Source organism: Protomyctophum parallelum (genome assembly GCF_964188405.1).
Source record: "Protomyctophum parallelum genome assembly, chromosome: 21".
NCBI lineage: Eukaryota > Metazoa > Chordata > Actinopteri > Myctophiformes > Myctophidae > Protomyctophum > Protomyctophum parallelum.
The window spans coordinates 20,449,332-20,469,804 of NC_139713.1; the positions used below are offsets into that span (position 1 = coordinate 20,449,332).

The following is a 20,473-nucleotide window of genomic DNA, read 5'->3' on the forward strand; positions in this document are numbered from 1 at the left end:
CCTACACAGATGAACTCTGCGAGAGCACATCTGGTGCTGTGATGCTGTGCTCTATAGCTCGTAAAGTGGATGTGGTGTTATTTATCGCTTCCTCGCGCCACTCCGCTACAACATGGTTAGCCAGTCAGAGCACATTGTCCTCTGAATGAATGCACAAACGGGTAATGTGAGGGTCTAAGATGTACAGTGTATGTCGACAAATGCACTACTGTCAGGCTAAACCGTAAAGCATGTAAGGGTAAAGTGCGACATGCGTCACATGTTATATCGCTGTTCTTCCTCTTAATCCGCCCTTTTTGTCTCCACCAAGCCGAAGGCATGGGGAGAGAGTATGTTTTGCACTCCGTCCGTCCGTCCGTCCGTCCGTCCGTCCGTGTGTGTGTGTGTGTGTCCGTCCGTGACCAGCTAATCTCGGCCACCGTTAACCCGGTCGATGCCAAATTTTGCACACACACTCCCTGGATGCCAACGATGAACCTCTGCCCCAAACTTTCCAGAACGGCCTGTTATAGCGCCACCAGGAGGCCACTTTGTGCAAAACAAGTTTTTGCACAGCACACCTACAGATTTTGTCCAAACATCACGCAAATTGGTACACAGTCTCTCTAGAGCCATTCAACGAAACCGGTCTTTCAGATTTCTCAGACTCCATCCTGATTGGTTAAGATTGGCTCAGTTTCAAACAAAATGCTGCAAATCATGAACACATCGCGTGATTTCCGTGAAATTGTGCACCCACATTCCCACTAGGCCGAGGACGAAATGCCACATGAACAATTTCAACTCAGCCTCAAGGTGGCGCTATAACTGGCCGAAAAGTGTTTTTACCTCTAACTGCACGGATCTGTGGATAACCTGGTGGAGACCTGTGCCCAGAAGGGCACTTTTTCTAGTTTCATATTATGTCCATCACATGCATGTGCACAGACATACAGACAAATCACACAGTGTGAATCGTCTAGTATGTGAGTCTACTGCATGTTTTGCTCCTATATACAGTTCAAACAGCAACGGTTCTGTAGGCGGCATATATGAGTCTATCACTTCTTAGTGTGTGTGGGCGGATTACTGTGTGTGTGTGTGTGTGTGTGTGTGTGTGTGTGTGTGTGTGTGTGTGTGTGTGTGTGTGTGTGTGTGTGTGTGTGTGTGTGCGTGCACGCACACACACGCGCATTCGTTTTTGCATGATACACTTTTCAGTGTCTCAACGGTTTGTCCAAACAGGCCATGAGGCTGCACCCACTCATTCAAAACACGTGTTTTGTCTGTGTTCTGGGGGGAGAAGGTGGGAGAACAGCTCCAATTCATTTTAAATGGAAGTCGCACATGGTTTGACGAGAGAGCCTTGTTTGATGGGGGGAGGGGGTGGGCAGAACACAGCCATCAAACAAGGCTGTCTCGTCAAACCATGCACTTCCATTGAAAATGAATTGGAGCTGTTCTGCCCCCAGAACACAGACAAAACACGTGTTTCGAATTTGTGAGTGCAGCACAGTGGCAGGTTTCTCTGGCAGAGGACTGTTATAATGATTGCTTTGCCCATTCGTCCAGCTTTATTGATGTTTGAAGAGGGGGCGGGTTGGAGGTTAGGCCCTCTAGTGGCTACTTGAGCAACACATCACTCACTATCACACGGATGGTATAGGATCATTAAAATGCTGCATTTGGCCACAGAAAACAAAGACGATACTATTTCAGTATTATTCATAAACACCTTCAACTGCACAATATCACACTCCAACACAGTCAAGTGTGCATGCGTTGCTGGAGGATTGTACTGAGTAAGAGTAGCCTAATGTGCATTTGTGCCATGCTGCATCAGCAAAGCATCCATGTATTATCATCACATGGCATAGGAATTGACGAGATAGAAAATGTTTACGTAATATGGGAAGAACCCTGTCATATACCTATTTAATATCCATATGCAGTAGCCTATACATACGGTATTAAACACTTACGTGATTTTGTTTTTAAATGATGCAGCAGCATGCTGGAGTAATAACAGCACAGCAGCAACGTTTGCTTCCATCTCAGCAGCACAGCTATAGGCCATGTCGATAACTTCAGCCTTGTTATTAATTTATCAGCTCACAGGAACACACTGGGACATGACTGTGTTGTTTGATTTATTATTCAGAAGACCGTTCAACCAACGGCTTTACTGGCCCAAAACCACCTTTTTCCAATTTCATTTTCAATCAAGGCCAAGTGTGTTTGTGATAGAAACCCAGCAGGCCAAGGAATGATTCCCCTCGAGAGGGACATTTTAAAATTGATTAATATATCACAGAATAAACCACTATCCATCTACTTGGTAATGCCTATTAGGGCATGTTTTGTGTCGTGTGTTTACCTCACTTATGGGTTCTATTTTAGCGGATCAGAGTGATATGACATTTGCCTCCGTGGTGGAAAAGGTTTGCCATACTGTGTGCATGTTAATAATCGTGTGTGTGTGTGTGTGTGTGTGTGTGTGTGTGTGTGTGTGTGTGTGTGTGTGTGTGCGCGCGCGCGCGCACGCCTCCCTGCCTGCGCTCTCGCACAGCCTCTCGTAAGAGGGAGCTAGTTTCCTAGGTAACCAAGAGGTTGATTTTTCCCCCCTCACTATTGGGGATGCCCTCACGGTTACTTAAATGCTGGGCTCCATCTCTTCTATGCGGGATGGTTGTCCTTTAATGAAATGACCTCACTCCATGCACTGCCTGTTATACATTTTCGCGAGCCTGATTAAATTAAATGAAGGACTTATTATTACAAAGGCTACAATATAGCCTAGTGTCAAACTAGAGGGGTTTTCATGATGCTGAATCCATTCCAAGCATTAGTTTTGCAAAAAAACACTCATTGGGCTTAAAACGACCATGCCCACTAACATTATCAATTTGTGATGACGGCATTGGCCGTTTTTAGCCCAATGAATGGAATGGATTCAGCATCATGACAAGCCCCTAGTTTGACACATCACATGCTAGATAAAGCATGATGAAATTTTTAATATTTTACCTTCTATAGGTTGTTAATGGTATTGTCACATATTATGCCAATTATGAAAATTGCTCAACATATGCAAGTTAGCATCCGGCAGTTTCTACATGCTGGGGACCCATACTAAACATTTCTAACATAAAACGTTGGTGTATACTCAACATGTCCGGGTTAATTTTTTGGCTACTAGGCTATATTGTAAAGTAAGTAGCCTTGCCGAGCCATGAGGCCCATAGGGCAGGAGCCTATCTTCTGTAGCGTGAGGCAGCTTGATGTACAAGTACACCCCCTGGACATGACGCTAGTATGTCGCAGGGACTTACCCCCAATCCAACCCTTGATGCTGAGTGTCAAGCAGGGAGGCATTCGGTCCCATTTTTAGAGTCTTTTGTATGACCCGGCCAGGGATTGAACCCCAACCTCCCGTCTCAGGGCGGACACTCTAACGTCTAACCACAAGGCCACTGAGCTGGTATATATTGTAGCCTTTGTAATAATAATCAAAATCTAAGTAACTAAAGTCTTCAAATAATTGGAGTAAAAGTAAAAGTACTGATATTTTAAAATACTCCAGTAAAGTAAAAATACCTCTTAAGTACAGTACTTGAGTACATGTATAGTATAATATTACTTTACAGTTTACACACCACTGAGCATATAAGGTCAATGTCTTAGAATGTGCAGGACTAATGGCCCCCAGCTAAATGTGCTAATAGCATCAACATGATAACATCAGTTTGGTTTAACTACTTTTACCTATAGCTAGCCTATTTGAAAATAACGCAAGCTCAGATTTGACTTGTGAGCTTGTAGATCTGCTATTCATAATGTAGTCCTATACACCTTGGAGACCAACACAGGGTGTTTCAATTTGTCTGATTGGCATAGAACTAATGTTCTCCGCCAATCAGACAAATTCAAACACCTGTGTTGGTCTCCAACGTGGCAAGTGTATTGTATAGGACTACATTTTAAATCATGAATTTAATAATAATAAAAATAAAAACAATCTTGAACAAACAACAACAACAACAACAAACTACCATGACATGGAAATGTCTTTGAACATAATTTGCAGACGAGGCCATCTTGCCATCAGAGTTTGGAAGCACTCATTTTCAGTAATGCCTCCTGCATTATGTGCAAAATGCAAAAAAACAGGTGGTACCAGGGCGCAGTTGAGTGATAGCGCTTCCAAACTGCAACACTTAGAAAAAGAATCACCTGCAAGGACAGAAAGTAGCTCATAACATGTCTGCAGTGGATTTTTATGAAACAAACACTTGGATGAGGATAGAAAGAGGATAATTCAAGCTTTTCGTACATGTTGGTGAGTTTGACGTTGTGTAATAATCAGATAGGACTTTTCTGTTTGGATGAATGGGCTGCCATGACGTTGCACCTTGTTAGCACCAGGGTGCAGGGTTAGTGTGTGTGTGTGTGTGTGTGTGTGTGTGTGTGTGTGTGTGTGTGTGTGTGTGTGTGTGTGTGTGTGTGTGTGTGTGTGTGTGTGTGTGTGGTGTGTGGTGGTGTGTGGTGTGTGGTATGTGTGTGTGGGTGACGCAACTTGGCCTGTTGTAGCGCCACCATGAGGCTGATTTTAAAACTGATGTCAAGTGGCATTTCTTCCTCAGCCTATAGTGGGAATAGGCATGGATGTGCACGGTTTGTGAAGACGTGGATATGCACGGCTAGCTTGGGATATCCGTGGATTATGGATATGCTCCTGAGGAGGAGGATTCTAAAAACGACTTATAAATCCTAAAGCCTTGTTTATACTTCACTGTGCAACGGTCCTATGCTGGAAAATAGCAGATATGCAAACTCACAGCACATCTCATTCAAGACACTGAACTTGCAGATCTGCCATTTTTGCCATCCAAATGCATTATATGGTTAAATGGGCCTTAAGAGATGCAGAAATTAACTAGAAAAAGTGCCCTTCTGGGCACAGGTCTCCAGGAGAGTGTGTGTGATGTTTGGCAAAATGTTAGTAATTTAAACATGTTTGTTTGGATTTGTGTGTGTGTGTGTGTGTGTGTGTGTGTGTGTGTGTGTGTGTGTGTGTGTGTGTGTGTGTGTGTGTGTGTGTGTGTGTGTGTGTGTGTGTGTGTGTGTGTGTGTGTGTGTGTGTGTGTGTGTGTGTGTGTGTGTGCATGATTTAAAGCTGAAATGATGAACAGCATGGATGCATGAGCAATTTGCTGTTTGCCTGTTTTCATTATAGGGCGGCTATGTGCTGTGCATCATTGCATGTCATACTTTCCTTTAATTCCGTCCAGTATAGGAATGGTGGATTTCTTTTTCTGTTATTTATTTCCTTATACATCAATGCATTTTAATGCATTTCCGACTCAACTTTGTGACCGGCCGTTCCAGCGGAATGAACACCCCTCTCTCTCCATCTGCTGTTTGTGTCCATTTGAGGACAAATACATAAAACAGGAGTCAAACATCAAAGGCGTCTGCGCAGCAAACTCCTCGGTGTTCATCTATCAATGTGTGCACTCTGAGCACTCATAAATTAACAGATTTTACTGTGTGGATAACAAGACATAAGGCGCATATGCGTTGCCATCAATTGGCACAGGTTTTGTTGCCTATAACGCCTATGGCTATAGCCTGTTAAGACGAGCATATTTGTATATGTGATGATCCTAATGTGTCTGTCTTTGGTCTATATAGAGCCTATTGTTCTCAATCTGGATCTTACGTGTCCTATATGTCCTTTATATTAGAGCATTTCATCTTTAACGATAAACTTCGTTTCAGTTGTATTGCCAACGCGAAAAACCAGTGGAGGTATATGACTAGCTCGGCTATAAGGTGGGGGCGCGCGCGCACGCGCGCATGCACATACATAGCCTACATACTTATATAGGCTGCGCACACACACAAACACACAGCTGTCAGCACCAAGGACAGCGCATATAGGGTCGCCTGCAGCGTCGCATCATCAGTGGAATCACTTCACAGCGGAGCCTCACACACACACACACACACACACACACACACACACACACACACACACACACACACACACACACACACTCCACAGAACACAAAGATGATACACACCATCACATCACACAGTGAGCTGCGGTTTTTGAAGATAGGAATATGGTTTAGATGCTGACTGAGGAGATTGTTCTTCTCTTTTTCTTTTTCTTTTTTTAGAAAGTAGGGCTTTATTGCAAACGAGACCGATTATGTTCGCTCCGGTAGAAGAAAGGGAGTTTATAATTATCCATATGAATGCTGCAGTGGAGGGGCTTCTCCTGGTCGCTCGCATTCCTCCGCAGTGCATGTAAATCTACCGGCTGTGGGCTTTTCTTTTTCTTGCTCTTTTTTCCCCGCTTTTTTTTTCTTTTCACGTTCCATTTGGACTGTGGTTCCGGTGGTGGTGCAGCAGTTATAGCGGGCTCCGGAGGCTGGTCGAGCCGACCGGCCGACGCGGGGAGGCAGCAGCAGAGAACGCGCCGCCGCTGCTGATCGCTGCCTGGTTGTCTCCACCAACACCTCCACCACCATCACCACGATGCGTCTGTATCTGCTGGCGCTGCTGCTCTCGTGCTCCTGCGCGCGGGCCGGCTGCGAGCCCAAGATCGTCAACATCGGCGCCGTCCTGAGCCAGAAGAGGTACGAGCAGGTGTTTAAGGACGCGGTGACCCAGGCGAACCAGATCTACGGCCGGGACAAGTTCAAGCTGACCGCCATCTCCGTAACGCATAAGCCCAACGCGATACAGATGGCCCTCTCGGTGTGCGAAGACCTGATCTCCAGTCAGGTAGGCTGTCTCTCTGCAGGGATGCAAATTAACTGACACACTTTTCACTGGTCACTAATGTCCATACACTGTAAACCCACATAACTCAGTGTAGCCTATAGCCTATACAAATGTAACAAAATTACCCGTATAGGTATAGTTTATAGTGGTTCTCAAACATTTTCATTAAAGACCCCCACATACAGTAATTTATATAATTATTTGGCCGTGCATGGACCCCCATCCGAAAAGATTTTCAATCTGAGTACAAGCAGCGTTGTTAAAATGTTCTAAATTATTCAAATTGCATTATCTCAGTGCTATATTTAGCCAAAGTAAATAGTTTTGCTGGGGACCCCCAGGAACCCCCTCGAGGACCCCCGGCAGGCCCCGGACTTCACTTTGAGAACCACAGCCTTATAGGCGACCTTTTGGTTACATTACACCCTGCAGTTACAATTACCAATGGATAAGTAAATGAACACTTAAGGATTGTGTGGTGTTTATTTGGGTCGATATCAGTTCCAATAAGTATATGTGATTGTGTGATTAATTGTGTGCCGGTCATTTGCCATGCCATCTGATCTAGAACTGTCCAGCTTTGGACCACAGGAGGCAGTAAAAATACTCAGTTATACTTTATCCCTGGGAGACGTAAAATAGACCCAAATGTCCCCTTAGTCCATCTGGGTCAGTTTTTAAATGGACACACGGAGGATTTGATGGTTTTTATAACTCAAGTAGGTCTAGACCTAATTATCAAACAACTTTATGAGGGAAAGAAATTGCCTGTTTATCCTCATCTGGCTGTTAGGATTGTGTTATTCATCATTCTAACGACTTCATTACAGATCGCTGTCCTGAATGTGACAAACCTCTTTGTTTCTACGCAGCAAAATCAGAGTTTAAAAATGAATAGACATTCATTTCCATTAAAGTAAAGTAGCCTATATATATCAATGGTTGATGATGTTTATGTAGCCTTGTGCATTATATGCAGATTTCTGCAGTATATGTATTATGGAAACTTGGTTTCTGCAATACAAAATGCACAAAGATTCATGCTATAGACCTTGTTTTACCCTGTCAAAGTAAAGCAAAGCAAAGTTCAAACATAGGCATTTGGCTCATGTTTTGGATAAGAGTACATGCAGAGCCTACACTGTAACATCCACTGTGTTAGTGTATCCACTTGCAACTGTGAGTGTGCAAATGTACATTCATATTTCATACACTCTCACAGTTCCCCAGGGGTCTATAGACCCCCTACCCTTTCCCCTATACTAAGGGCCCTATTTCTGTGCTAAACCCCTTATCCCTAAATTTCTTTGCCTTTTTTTACTATTTTGAAAAGCATTTTTGAATAGTTCAAATATCCAATCTACAAGATCACAACGTGTTGATGTAGATCGGCTAGTTGAACAATTTTAATATGTTTTTCAAAATAAAAAAGGCAAAGAAGTTTAGGGATAAGGCGTTTAGCACTGAAAATAGTGCCCTAAATAGCTCATCTTCAAGATCATAGTGTTGTGAGCTTGTAGTTCTGCAGTTCTCATTCAATGTTTGTTCACTCCCGAATAACGACCCTATGGGTTCATGTGGTTAGATTAACACGGAGTATTTTACTATATGTGCACTGACCGAGCTCAGAGAGAGCCAATGAGCAATGAATCATTCACAATTAGCGATTTGGCTGTAGTTCTATAGTTGCACTGCATGTGTGCGAGCCACAGATTTAGCCAAAGTGAGGCTGCTTGTGTAGCCGGCTTCTGTGTAGAGTAGAGGCTACACAATGAAGTCCCAAGTCTTAGTGAATCACTGCACAAAGTACCACTGACTATGGTGTGACACACTTATGTGTATGTACTGTATGTGTATGTATGTATCTATGTTAACTTGCTTTCCGCAATCTAAAAGGCATAAAGAAACATGTCATTATGTGGTGTGAATGTCAAACAAACAACTCAAATTCCATATTTTATGCATTCGCATAAGCGTATATCAGTATGCCCTTTGAGAGTTGTTAAACCATCGCAACAACACTTTGTAAAGCGCAGACCCTCGTCTCAGATAATGCTCTATGTAGCGTTTGAAAAGTCCTGACATTATGTTGCGCAGAGTGTTGAGGCGTGAACCCTCTCTCTCTCTCTCTCTCTCTCTCTGACTGAGTCTCTCTCTGTCTTTTTTTACTCTCTTTGCCGCTACCACTCTCTGCACAAAACAGCACACCACTCTCACGGCTATAGTGCACTTCGTCATGTCCCGGGCCCTTTGCTTAACGCTTAATCTAATGAGCATAATTGATAGAGCCTCCTGTGGTAATACAGTGTCTTGTCAAGTTGTCACTTGCTCGCCCACTGCATTAGCGCGCAATCCTTATTCGACCACGGGGCTCTAGAGAGTACATGTGCAATGTTTCATGTGTTATATTGTGAACCCCCCCCCCACCCCCCCCACACACACACACACACACACACACACACACACGAACGTCTGTGTGTATAAGAGATCACACCAACGAATTAACTCGTGTGTCCGTCTAATCATGAGAGGTTTAATGAGATAAAGGCTGTTTTTTGGGTGATGATGATGATAGTCACTGAGATGGAAGCGCCATGGCAGATGGGACAGTAGATGCCTGGGAGCTGCATGTGCTTGGATGAAAAAGCCTTCACACAGCCATACGGGCTGCTCATGCAGAACCCATCCATATCTGTGCAGCCTTGCCAGCTTTCTTCCTCCTCCTCGTTCAGTTCTCAAGGGCATTTCCGAAGGCAGAGCTTTAAGAAAGGAGAGCATGTGCCACCATTTTACCCAGGAAACTACTTTTGGCTTTTGGCTGTAGAACACTGTCTGCTGTTACAGTGTATAGTTTTCATAGTGAATAGTATAAATCCTCGTCAAATCTCTTGTTACAGAATACGTCTTATTTTATTGACGTATATGCTAGGGATGGAGTGGAATGTGCTATTGGTTGCACGATGGCTCTAATGTCACACTTGCTGTAAGACACTGCTGCAGTACAGTTAATGTCAGCTAAATGTTCAGGTTTTAAAGGAAAAGTTATGTACAGGCTATGTAGGTTATTGTGGGCCACAGCTAAGATGTACATTCTACGTACATCTTGCACATTTGTACAAACAAGATGTTAAAATGATCTATCATCCTCCTTTAACCACATGAACCTTCACTTGTGAGCTTGTAGATCAGCTATTTGTGGCAAAGAGATTTAGTATAGAGAGGAGAAAAGGAGTAGACCAACTTATCGGTCAACTAAGTGTATTGTGATTAAGTGTATAGTGATTAAGATGATCGAAATTGCTTTTCACGCCTCTCTCTATATGTCATGCCCCTCTCATATTCATTGGTTTTCTTGACAGACCACACAGACAGCCATGTGTTAAAGTTGCTGCAGTTTAAGGACTCACTCCAGCCTTGGAGCAAAACTATTTATTACGGCTGCTGCCAATGTTTACGCTTATGACATATGTCTTCATCTGGGCAAAACGAATGAAACCATGCATGAAGTCCCAACTCTGGCAGAAGCCTTCATCTTTGCATCTAGGCTACATATAAGTGTGTGGCTATTCTAACCACCCTGTATATTTAATTGACTTTCTTTGATTGCCATTTTCATTTTCATTTGTTTGCAGGTCTACGCTATCCTGGTGAGTCACCCTCCGCAGTCCAACGATCACCTCACCCCAACGCCTGTGTCCTACACGGCAGGCTTCTACCGCATCCCTGTCGTGGGTCTCACCACTCGCATGTCCATCTACTCAGATAAGGTGAGTGAAAGAGAAATAGACAGAGAGAGAGAGAGAGAGAGAGAGAGAGAGAGAATGAGGGTGAAAGAGTTCCCAGGGGGAGATTAGAAAGGCTTCTAAGATTAAACATCCTCTCTCCGTACATTAAGATGTGAGCTGTGATTAAATGGCCTTCCCACTGAAATCTGAGAGGAGGCCATTAATAATGACTGTGACCTGAGTAATGTCTTCATCCTGAGAGCCTTAATAATGACTGTGACCTGAGTAATGTCTTCATCCTGAGAGCCGTTTGCGCGTGTGTGTGCGTGTGTGCGTGTGTGGGTGTGTGGGTGTGTGTGTGTGTGCGTGTGTGCGTGTGTGGGTGTGTGTGTGTGTGGGTGTGGTGGGGCTGCATCATGAGGCATCTTGAATTAACCTTTACTTCAAGCATGAAACCATTAACCACATGAACCCTCACAAATAAAAAAAAATTATGTGTAGTGTTGTGAGCTTTTAGATTGCCTATTTTCAATATTTGGCCCATGACAAACTATAATACGGTATACGGCTTAACCTATTTAGACCTGGGAAGCCTGTACGTTGTTATACCTTTCTATCCGTCTGTGTCATTTTAGATATCGCTGTCGAGGCAGAAACCTTGTATCTCAGAGTTTAAAATGCGCATGTTTTCTTCATAAACGTCGTCATCATACAAGATTGACGCACAGATGTAGTGAAAACAGCAGATCTACAAGCGCACAACGGCTTGCTGTGCGCACGTTCGGCTTTTAAAACGATAATATAAAAAATAGTAATTTTAAATGGGTTTAGCGGTTAACAGTGTATACGCGGCCCAGGCCGTAGCGTAACGGTCTGGGCACCGGACTGGTAATCCAGTCGCAGTGTGCCGCGGGTTCGACTCCCGGACCCGACACGGCCTTTACTGCATGTCATCCCCCCATCTCTCTCCCGTTTCCTGTCAGCCTACTGTCTGTCCCTTCAAAAAAATCAATAAAAGGCGTAAGCCGCAAAAAAATATCTTAAAAAAAAAAAAAAAAAAACAGTGTATACGCAAGTAATATCTAACTGATTTCTCTTGCTTTCACGTTTCCTCCTCCTCAGAGTATCCATCTGTCCTTTCTGAGGACCGTGCCACCCTACTCCCATCAGGCTCACGTGTGGTTCGACATGATGCGCGAGTTCCGCTGGAACCACATCATCCTGATCGTGAGCGACGACCACGAGGGGCGGGCAGCGCAAAAGAGACTGGAGACTCTCCTGGAGGAGAGAGAGACAAAGGTGAGACGCTCCATCTCCCAGGGAACCGTGTCCCACCTCAACCGTGTGTGTGTGTGTGTGTGTGTGTGTGTGTGTGTGTTGTGTGTACGCCTGTTGTGTAAGCCTCTGTTTCTTAACCTCAAAGGTCGATCTATGTACAGTATGTATGTATGTACTGTATGTATTTATGTATGTATGTATGTATGTAACTGTTTTCCTTTCTGTTTGTGTGGCCACATCTCTTTCGCACCATTGTGTAAACATATGGCTAACATTTCCTAGAGACATCAACAGCGTTTAATGTGGTCTAATCTGACAAAAGTGTGTATGTTTATTTACTCATCTTTCACGTTGCTTTTTGCCATAGTCCAAATTATCCTGTGTCTTATTCCACAATGGGAGCCAAATGGTGGACTTTAACATGGGGCTTTGCAAACCATCAAAGACTGTTGTGCAGTAAGATGTATTCAGTATTCAGGGGCATCATCAGGGCTGCACAGGGCGTTCTTTTAATTTCCCAGAGGCATAATATATGAAGGGTCTCTGACTCTCTGGCTTTGTTATGAAATGCAGAGTCATAGAGCTTTGCTTTGTTTTGGTACGCTGTTACAGCTGTAGGTTTGGCTGTTTAGAAACGGGGATGGTTCTTTTGCCTTTAAAGGACTTGCCAAAGACACTGACATTTTAAGTAGAGCTCAGAGCTTTCTAAGACTAAGACAGGTTTAAATGGGTCAGTGAAAGGTGCTGATCCACCATGAGTCCAAAATAGACTAGATTGTGATGCTGTGGTTCCATTTGGAAAAGAGAGGGAAGAAAAACTAAAACACAAACAAACAAACTATGTGACATCCAATGAAGTGTGTGCATCTGGATATGAATCTGGTTTTTCTTCTTCTTTGTCTCCTCCATGGGAGAGCCCCTCTGGGCCTTGGTGCTGTAATTGTGTGACAGAGTGAAATGAGTCCCAATTTGGAGATGTAATTAAATTGGAACCTGATGAAAAATTGACTACGACATATGCCCATAGTCATCCACAGCAGGCCGCATGCTGTTTTCAAGAGCTGATGATACTGAATATTGTGTTAAAGGTGATTACCGATGGCTTTTTAAGGAGCTATAACATTCAAACATACTGTGTAGGAATGCATGACCTTATCAGACAAAAGACAGTCCGTCCGCTCCAGTCTAATGTTATCAGTTCTGCTCAGACTACTTTTACGTTTTATTTATGACCTAGATAAAATAAATGTGCTTGCGTGCTTGCATAAACTGGATGACAACAGAATACAGAATAAACATTGTGTTCTGTGATGTCCCGAGTGTTGGAAAAGTAACAAATTACAGCAAGTACTGACTGTACTGAAGTACAATTTTGCAAATCTAGCCTGCCTATAGTCCTTCGTACACTTTTTGACAGCCAATCTACAAGTTCACAGTACATTTGACACAAACAAAAAAAGAGTAGTAAAATGTTGAATTCAGGACTATACAGTAGTATTTCTATTTGTGGTATTTCAGACTAGACTAGCCACACGGTTACCCCAGTGCTCCCTATTGTGAGGTACCTCAGTGGTTGTTTCGCATTCTTAATGGTAGAAGGGTGAAGTCCAATTCCCACAACGATGTCTCAATGAAGGTCATGTCAAGCTGTTTTTGAGCACTGAGCTTAAACTGTACAGTAGGCTACTTGCTCTTTCGTTGCATGTGGCTCTGGATAATTGATACATGCTTAAAATGTAATTCATGGTAAATTGAGGATTTAAAAGGTGGAAAAGAGGATTTGGAGAATTTGACAGGATGATTGCCGCTTTTTGTCACAATACAGTCTCGCTTGCGTTGACAAAAATAAACCAAGCTACTTTTCTTGCAGCTTGTTATTTTCCATTGCATAAAGCCTTCAGGTCAGCTTCAGGTCTAGTCATCAGCGAGACCAATTACACAGTCACAGTCTTTATCAGCCAGCAAAGAGTCTGTGCACAGTGGATTTTGTCAGACTGCAAACATGAGCGACACAACATGCAATATTCATGCATGACTGAAGCTGCAAAAATAGAGCATTCCGAAGAACTCCTTTGGGAAGAAGACAAAGCCAGGTTAACCGCAGTGCTGCTGGAATTTAATATTGAATTCTTGTTTAACCACTTGAACCCCAGCATCCATATTCTCAGGGAACATATTAATCAAAAATGCTATTTTAGGCGAAGAGATTTGGTGTGGATGGAAAAAAGCGGTTGAAGTACAGTTGTAACTCAGGTCAGTTCTACTAGGATTAGAGGGTTTAAGTGGTTAAAGCTGCATTGATAGTCAAAACATTATTCATCGAGAGACATAATGCTACTGCCATGCCCATAATGCTTCTCAGTTCTCAATACTGCAGATTTTAAGATTACTTTTAGGAGAATGCTGGCTGAATGGTAATAATGCCAGTCCCAGATACATTTAACCAGTTGAAACCTAGCATCCCTATTCTGGGGGGAACATTCACTGAAATGGATGGAGCTCACAATGTAGATCGGCTATTTTTGGCAAATATATTCAGTGTGAGAGTGGGCCATAGTGTAGAGCCCTTGGGAATGCAGTCAACTACGCCTACACACATATCATGGTTTAAACTACCTGTCTTGACATGATAGGAAAATGTAAACAGTCTGTCTGTAATATACAGTATATATACAGTATGTCCTGCTTTCTCCGTTTCCGTAGTCTGTTGGGTGTTTGTGACCTTTTTTGATAGGCAACTAGGGTTGTTATTGTAATTCTCCTTGTTTATTGGTGAGGCAGAGTATCACACAATGGAGCTTTAATCGAGTTGGACTGATTAATATAATATCGTAACAATGATCCAGAAAGGTTTCTTGTAGTATATATATATTTTTTAAAATAATGTTTGGGATTCAAAAATCTACCACGTGTGATATTTTGCTGCATTGAGCAGAATGTGTCAAACACAATGTAGAGGTGTACCTACGTCTTGTCAGTTTTCTCTAACATTGCCCACTGACCTCATAATAATCATAGATCAAAGTTGACATTTTATTTGTGCAGAATGATGTGGCAAAAACTACAGCAGCATCAGATTAAATATGGGCATGGTGGGTTGGTAATCCTTTCAGTGGAGCATATAAAATCAAGTTGTGAATGAGATTTCTTATGGAATGTTCTTGTCAGTCAGCAAAAATGAACTAATGTGGATACAGTGTTGACTCCACGAAGGGAATCTTAACAGACGCAGAGTTTCCTTCAAAGTCCTGAGTGTCAGTTTAAAGTGAGTGAGAGTGTAAAGCAGGGCGATCTTTGCACTCTTAGTGCTATATTAACACTCAGAACTTTGCAGTGAGGTGTGAGCTGTGAAGGGAAGAGGCTGTGTGACTGTGAAGTGGAAAGATGCTCTGCGTTTCACTGCAAAATGGCTTCGCGTCTCAGACAACAGTCTCCCTTACAGGATGTGACTGGAAATCAAAATAGTGCTAATGCCTCAGGGCCGGTTTGAGTGTTTGGCTGAGATGTCAACTGACAAGGATTTACAGAGAATTAGTGCTGTCACTGTGTAATATTGCAGTATTTTCTTTTAATTCAAGTTTTTTTTGTTGCAATGTGTAACAAGTAGAATGGAGGAATGCTTATTGTCCATTCACCCCCACAGTATCAATGAAGTAGAATATGTACGTAAGTAAAGTGCATGGCTAAAGGTTAAGTGCAGACTAAGTAAATGTTAGAATATTAGGGCAGGTAGTACAGCACAGGATAATAATAATAATAGCATAATTTATTGTAACAATAAAGTAGTAATGTTGTTGTTTTTTAATGAAACAACAATGTAATGATAAAGTATAGTGGTGGTAAATGATGAAGTCACCAGTGTAGTACAGCACAGTGAGAGAGTGTGTGTGTTATGCAGCTGGGTTTCTAGTGCACAATTATCAGTTGAGTAGGAACGCTGCTAATGTTCTTGAGGCTGCTTGTCCTGATTTAAATGCTGCAGTGCCAGGCAGTGTAAATGGTGCATTTTATATAGCGCCTTTATCCAAGGCGCTTCACATAGATTGGGAAACCATGCGAGGCACCAACCTGCACATCGGGAGCAATTAGGGGTTCAGCGTCTTGCTCAAGGACACTTAGGCACTAACTCTGGGTTAGCCCGGGATCGAACTGATAACCTCACGGTTCCCATCCAGCTGTTCATCTCTACCCCTGAGCCACTGCCGCCCCAATAATCTTTTCTGCCATTCTCATGACCCTCTCGATGGCTTTCCATTCCTGTGTATTTGCCATACCTCCTGCATAATTTGTAATTTACTGAATTGCAATGTGATGGCGTGTTGTTAAGTTTACAAAAAGCACAACACAAAGTCACTGCATAGTATAACTAGCATTTATGAAAATAGCTATACCGAAGCAATGAGGTGGAGTCTGAATAGTAAAGCTTTCAGAATGCGGTGGAAAATGGGGAGTGAGCCTGCAGTCCTGACTGCAAGGGAGAGGTCATTACACAGCTTGGGAGCCATGAGGGAGAACTGAGACCTAATGCCAATTGCTGGTTGGATAATTCAAGATTTTCTTTGTAATTGGACTCTAAAACATTTATAAATACTTAATTGACAGGGGTCTATCTTGGCACATTTCTTCTTTTACACCAAATGTCTTTGCCAAAAATCTACAAGCTCACAGGCTTGTAGATCTGCTATTTTCGGCGAATGTTCGCTCATTAAGACATAGAACGTATAGGGACGCATTAGTCCACGTGGTTAAACGGTACACATACAGTAAATAATGGTCGTCTTTGGTGTTCTTTGCTAGTCCCATGTTAAAGATCCCAGTTTGAAGCAGAAAAGTGGAGATTTGTTTGGAATGCTTTACTGCCCTCCATTTTCAACTGTTTATAATATTTTTCTGTGTCTGCATATTTTCTCTGTGCACATTACTCATCAGAATAAAAAAAGGAACTATGAAAATATGGATCAACTGTCCTATGACAACAAGCGAGGACCTAAGGTATATTTGCATGGTCAATGCACGCCGCCCACCAATTTTTTCAAAACGTAGCAACTAGAAACCAGCCCGAGCAGTTCACCAGCCGAACCCAGAAATGACACCCCTCCTCTCCCGGTAGCACGTGTTTTCTTTATTTTTTTACTTTAAGACATCTCCCTATGATTTCAATGAAGAATGTTTTTTGTTATGATAATTTTCGGTAAAAAAAAAAAAAAGAAAAAAAAAAAGAAAAAAGAAAAAAAAGAAAGAACACACCAATAAGCCGCGCACCGCTTTTTATCATTTTTCATTTTTCTCCTTCAATATAAAGGAATGCATGTACTCTGAACACACATACACATATTTACACAAAAGAAATTGCAAGTCCGTTCCTTTGTGGAGATCTGGTAATGGGACACTACTCTTCGCCGCTTCCCAAATGCTCCTTCCTCCTGTTCTGTAGAAACCTCCCTAGTTTTCAACAATTACTTTTTTTGTTGGGGGGGAAAAAGACCCCCCTCACTCCCCTTCACCCGTTTTTAGTTAATGGTTGCATTGACCTTCTTCTTCCCTCTACCTAACATGCACGTCCTTCTGGAGCCTTGATAAACCCTCAGTTTGCATGTGAAAAATGCAAAAAGTTTTTTTCCCCCCCTCTCCAAGCTTTTTTTCATTTTTTTATTTTTTTAGTTCTAGCCCGATAACCCCTGGATCGCTTTCCTTTTTTCCCCCCCTCTCCTTCCTATTCCGAACGAAATCACAACCACGCCCGCCCGAGCAAAACAGGTAAAGAGGGAGCATGATGTTTGTTTGTGGGGGGTAAGTAGCTCGCTTGACCTTTCTTGTGCCCTGATCGCAGGCAGAGAAAGTCCTCCAGTTCAGCCAGGAGACAAACTTAACTGCCCTGTTGCTGGAGGCTAAAGAGCTGGAGGCCCGCGTCATCATACTCTCCGCCAGGTGATACCAATCTCTCATTATCAAAGAGATACTGTATGTTCCACTATGATATATTTAAAGAAAAGAAAAAAAGTCTTTATACGTGCCAAGATGAAATTATTGATTGATTGTAATTGATTTGTATTATTATTATTATTTTATAATAAAATAATTGAATTCTTTGTTAATTTAGTATTGTACAGTAGTTTGGAGACTATAGTACTCTAGTAGTAGAGTATGTTTTGTTGTAATGTAATATCGGCTACATTGTAAATGAGGGCTTGCCCCCTTGTACTTCCGAGTTTAAATTATGTTTTTTTATGATGATGAAGATGATGAATTAGAGTCTGATAAAGATAATGGGCAACTTAAACTCTTGGTTGATAAAATGATAATTTTTACAGCCCAGATGCTTTACTTTACAGCATATGTATACTGTATATTTAGAGATGATTGATGTCTGTTGAGTTATGTTTTTGTCTGGTAGCATTTTGGAACTGGAGCACTATAGAAATGACTGTTTTGGGATAGCTGATGAAAAGGATTTACAGCGTGTCTTCTTCTTCTATTTTGAATGAAAAAAAAAACATTTGTATGTTGGTCAACCACCCTAAATCTACCCCAGTGACAGTGTTTCCTCTTGATGCCCGTAATCTGAACTGGCATGCTTTGCCGTATCTCATGATAACCTTTCAATCAATATGACAAATTGCAGTGAGGAGGACGCTGCCGCAGTGTACAAGGCTGCCCGCTTCCTCAACATGACAGGGTCAGGCTACGTCTGGCTGGTGGGCGAGCGTGAGATGTCCGGTAAAGCCCTGAGCGAGGCGCCAGACGGTACGTATACGCAGTGAAGTTTATCCATTATGGAGCCGTGCGTGGGGAAAACAAGACGGGTGTGAGCAGTCCTCCTAATGCACATGGGAGAGGTGTCAATATGAAAGATGCATATTGTGTGATTATATGTGTAAAGTTGCTTGCTGTATGTTAAGCATTTAAATGTTTAAGCATTCAATGTTTAAAGGTTTAAATGGCTCATGTGGTTTTCACTTAGTTCTCAGTTAAAATGTGTATCCCTGTAACCTCAAATTACCCGTTTTTCTACATTAAAAAAAAAAACCTACAGACGTGTAAATGCACACAGTAATGTTTCAATCCGAAAGATAAATATATTGTGCTATTCTGCCATATTAATAGCTTGGTTCTCATAAATGTATGAAGGGAGTTTTGCAAACCCCCCACACTGAAGGGTAACTGAGATAGAATGGTAAGGATCAACTACAGTCCTTTTTCTTTGTTGCCAGATTCTGCACAATTAAGACTCACTTAATGCCATTGATAATCTCACTTTGTGGTCACAAATGTCGAGCGTCTACCCCCTAACCACTCGAGCACAAACAACACCCTGCAGACAATGTTTTGTCTCTTTGTCTGTCTGCACCCATGTCTCTGTCTCCACAACCCCAACTTTGTGTCTTCTTCTGGGAGTCTGCAAGACTGTTGGACCAGTTGCAATCAGAAAACTTAGCTGAAGTTGGATTGTTGATGTGGTTTGTCTTTCTGGTACACTAATTCTAGTACAATGTCTGTTTGCTACCAACTCTGGAATAGCCAAATGTATGGTACCGTTTCTATTTCTGGTACCATTTCTGGTATACCATGTATAGAACAATTTCTGGTTCAATTTCTAGTGGTATTTCTGGTATGCAACAGTACCATTTCTGGTATACCATTTGGGGTGTATGCCATCTGTTATACCGTTTCTGGTCCCATTTCTGGTATACATATACCTTTTTCGGTACCATTTCTTGTATAGGACTGATGGTGTGAATGTTTGATCCCACAAATAGTGTGTTGCTTGTACTGACTTCACAACCTGGTCCCTGAGTGTGTTTGAACTGAATGATAAATCCAACTTCAAGGGACTCTAACACTGGGTAAAGGTCACGAATGGCAACATCAGGCAAATGGTGCCACTGACAAGAAATTAGTTTAATTCTACAATTGGATATCCACCCCCCCCCCCCCCCCCCCTTCTTCTTCTTTTTAATGCGCCACCTAATTCTTAATAAATATATCTAAGATATGAAAGCACCACTTATTGGGAACTGTTTGTGAACCTCTTTGTATGTAAAATACTGGATATACTTAGTTGTATTTTCAAAACATAGAGAAATTCACAGGTAAAATATTCCCCAAGATGTAAGCTACACCTTGAACTCACTTGGACATGAGATATGAATGACAGTTGCAAAATATGTTGATGCATAAGATTAACTTCACAACATGAAAGTGAACATAGTAGAACAGATGGAACATGAATCCTCTGCCTCATGTGTGACCTTTACTCAGGATGTCCAGACTAGAGCCCTTATAAGCTTTCTTTCTATGTTACGAGCATTGCAAAAGGATCCTGAAACACTGTTTTATGAAGCCAGGTCAGTGATTGTCTCTTTGTCGCTTGTTGCTGTGGCCTGGTCTCAGGTCTCATTGGCCTCCAGCTCATCAACGGGAAGAACGAGTCAGCCCACATCAATGATGCAGTGGCTGTAGTGGCACAGTCCATCCAGGAACTCTTTGAGAAGGAGAACATCACAGAGCCCCCCAGAGGTTGTGTTGGAAACACCAACATCTGGAAGACAGGGCCTCTCTTTAAAAGGTAGGTACTGTAGGATGGGCATGCTCTTCTCTTCTCTTCTCTTCTCTTCTCTTCTCTTCTCTTCTCTTCTCTTCTCTTCTCTTCTCTTCTCTTCTCTTCTCTTCTCTTCTCTTCTCTTCTCTTCTCTTC

At 42.4% G+C, this 20,473-nt stretch overlaps 1 protein-coding gene across 4 annotated transcripts in view; it reads left to right on the forward strand.

Annotated features, from left to right (window-relative positions):
* Nucleotides 1-6,526: 6,526 nt before the first annotated feature.
* LOC310879410 (glutamate receptor ionotropic, NMDA 1) overlaps nt 6,527-20,473 on the forward strand; it is a gene marked incomplete at both ends in the record, with an annotated part of 35,686 nt that continues 21,739 nt past the window's right edge. For 3 of the 4 annotated variants that reach the window (XM_083794068.1, XM_083794069.1, XM_083794071.1), the window contains 7 exons: nt 6,527-6,775; nt 10,408-10,542; nt 11,623-11,799; nt 16,708-16,770; nt 17,609-17,706; nt 18,401-18,522; nt 20,170-20,344. In XM_083794068.1, coding sequence (XP_083650194.1) covers nt 6,527-6,775; nt 10,408-10,542; nt 11,623-11,799; nt 16,708-16,770; nt 17,609-17,706; nt 18,401-18,522; nt 20,170-20,344 — 1,019 coding nt within the window. The remainder of the gene's footprint in view (nt 6,776-10,407; nt 10,543-11,622; nt 11,800-16,707; nt 16,771-17,608; nt 17,707-18,400; nt 18,523-20,169; nt 20,345-20,473) is intronic. The other variant, XM_083794070.1, reaches the window with a different exon arrangement.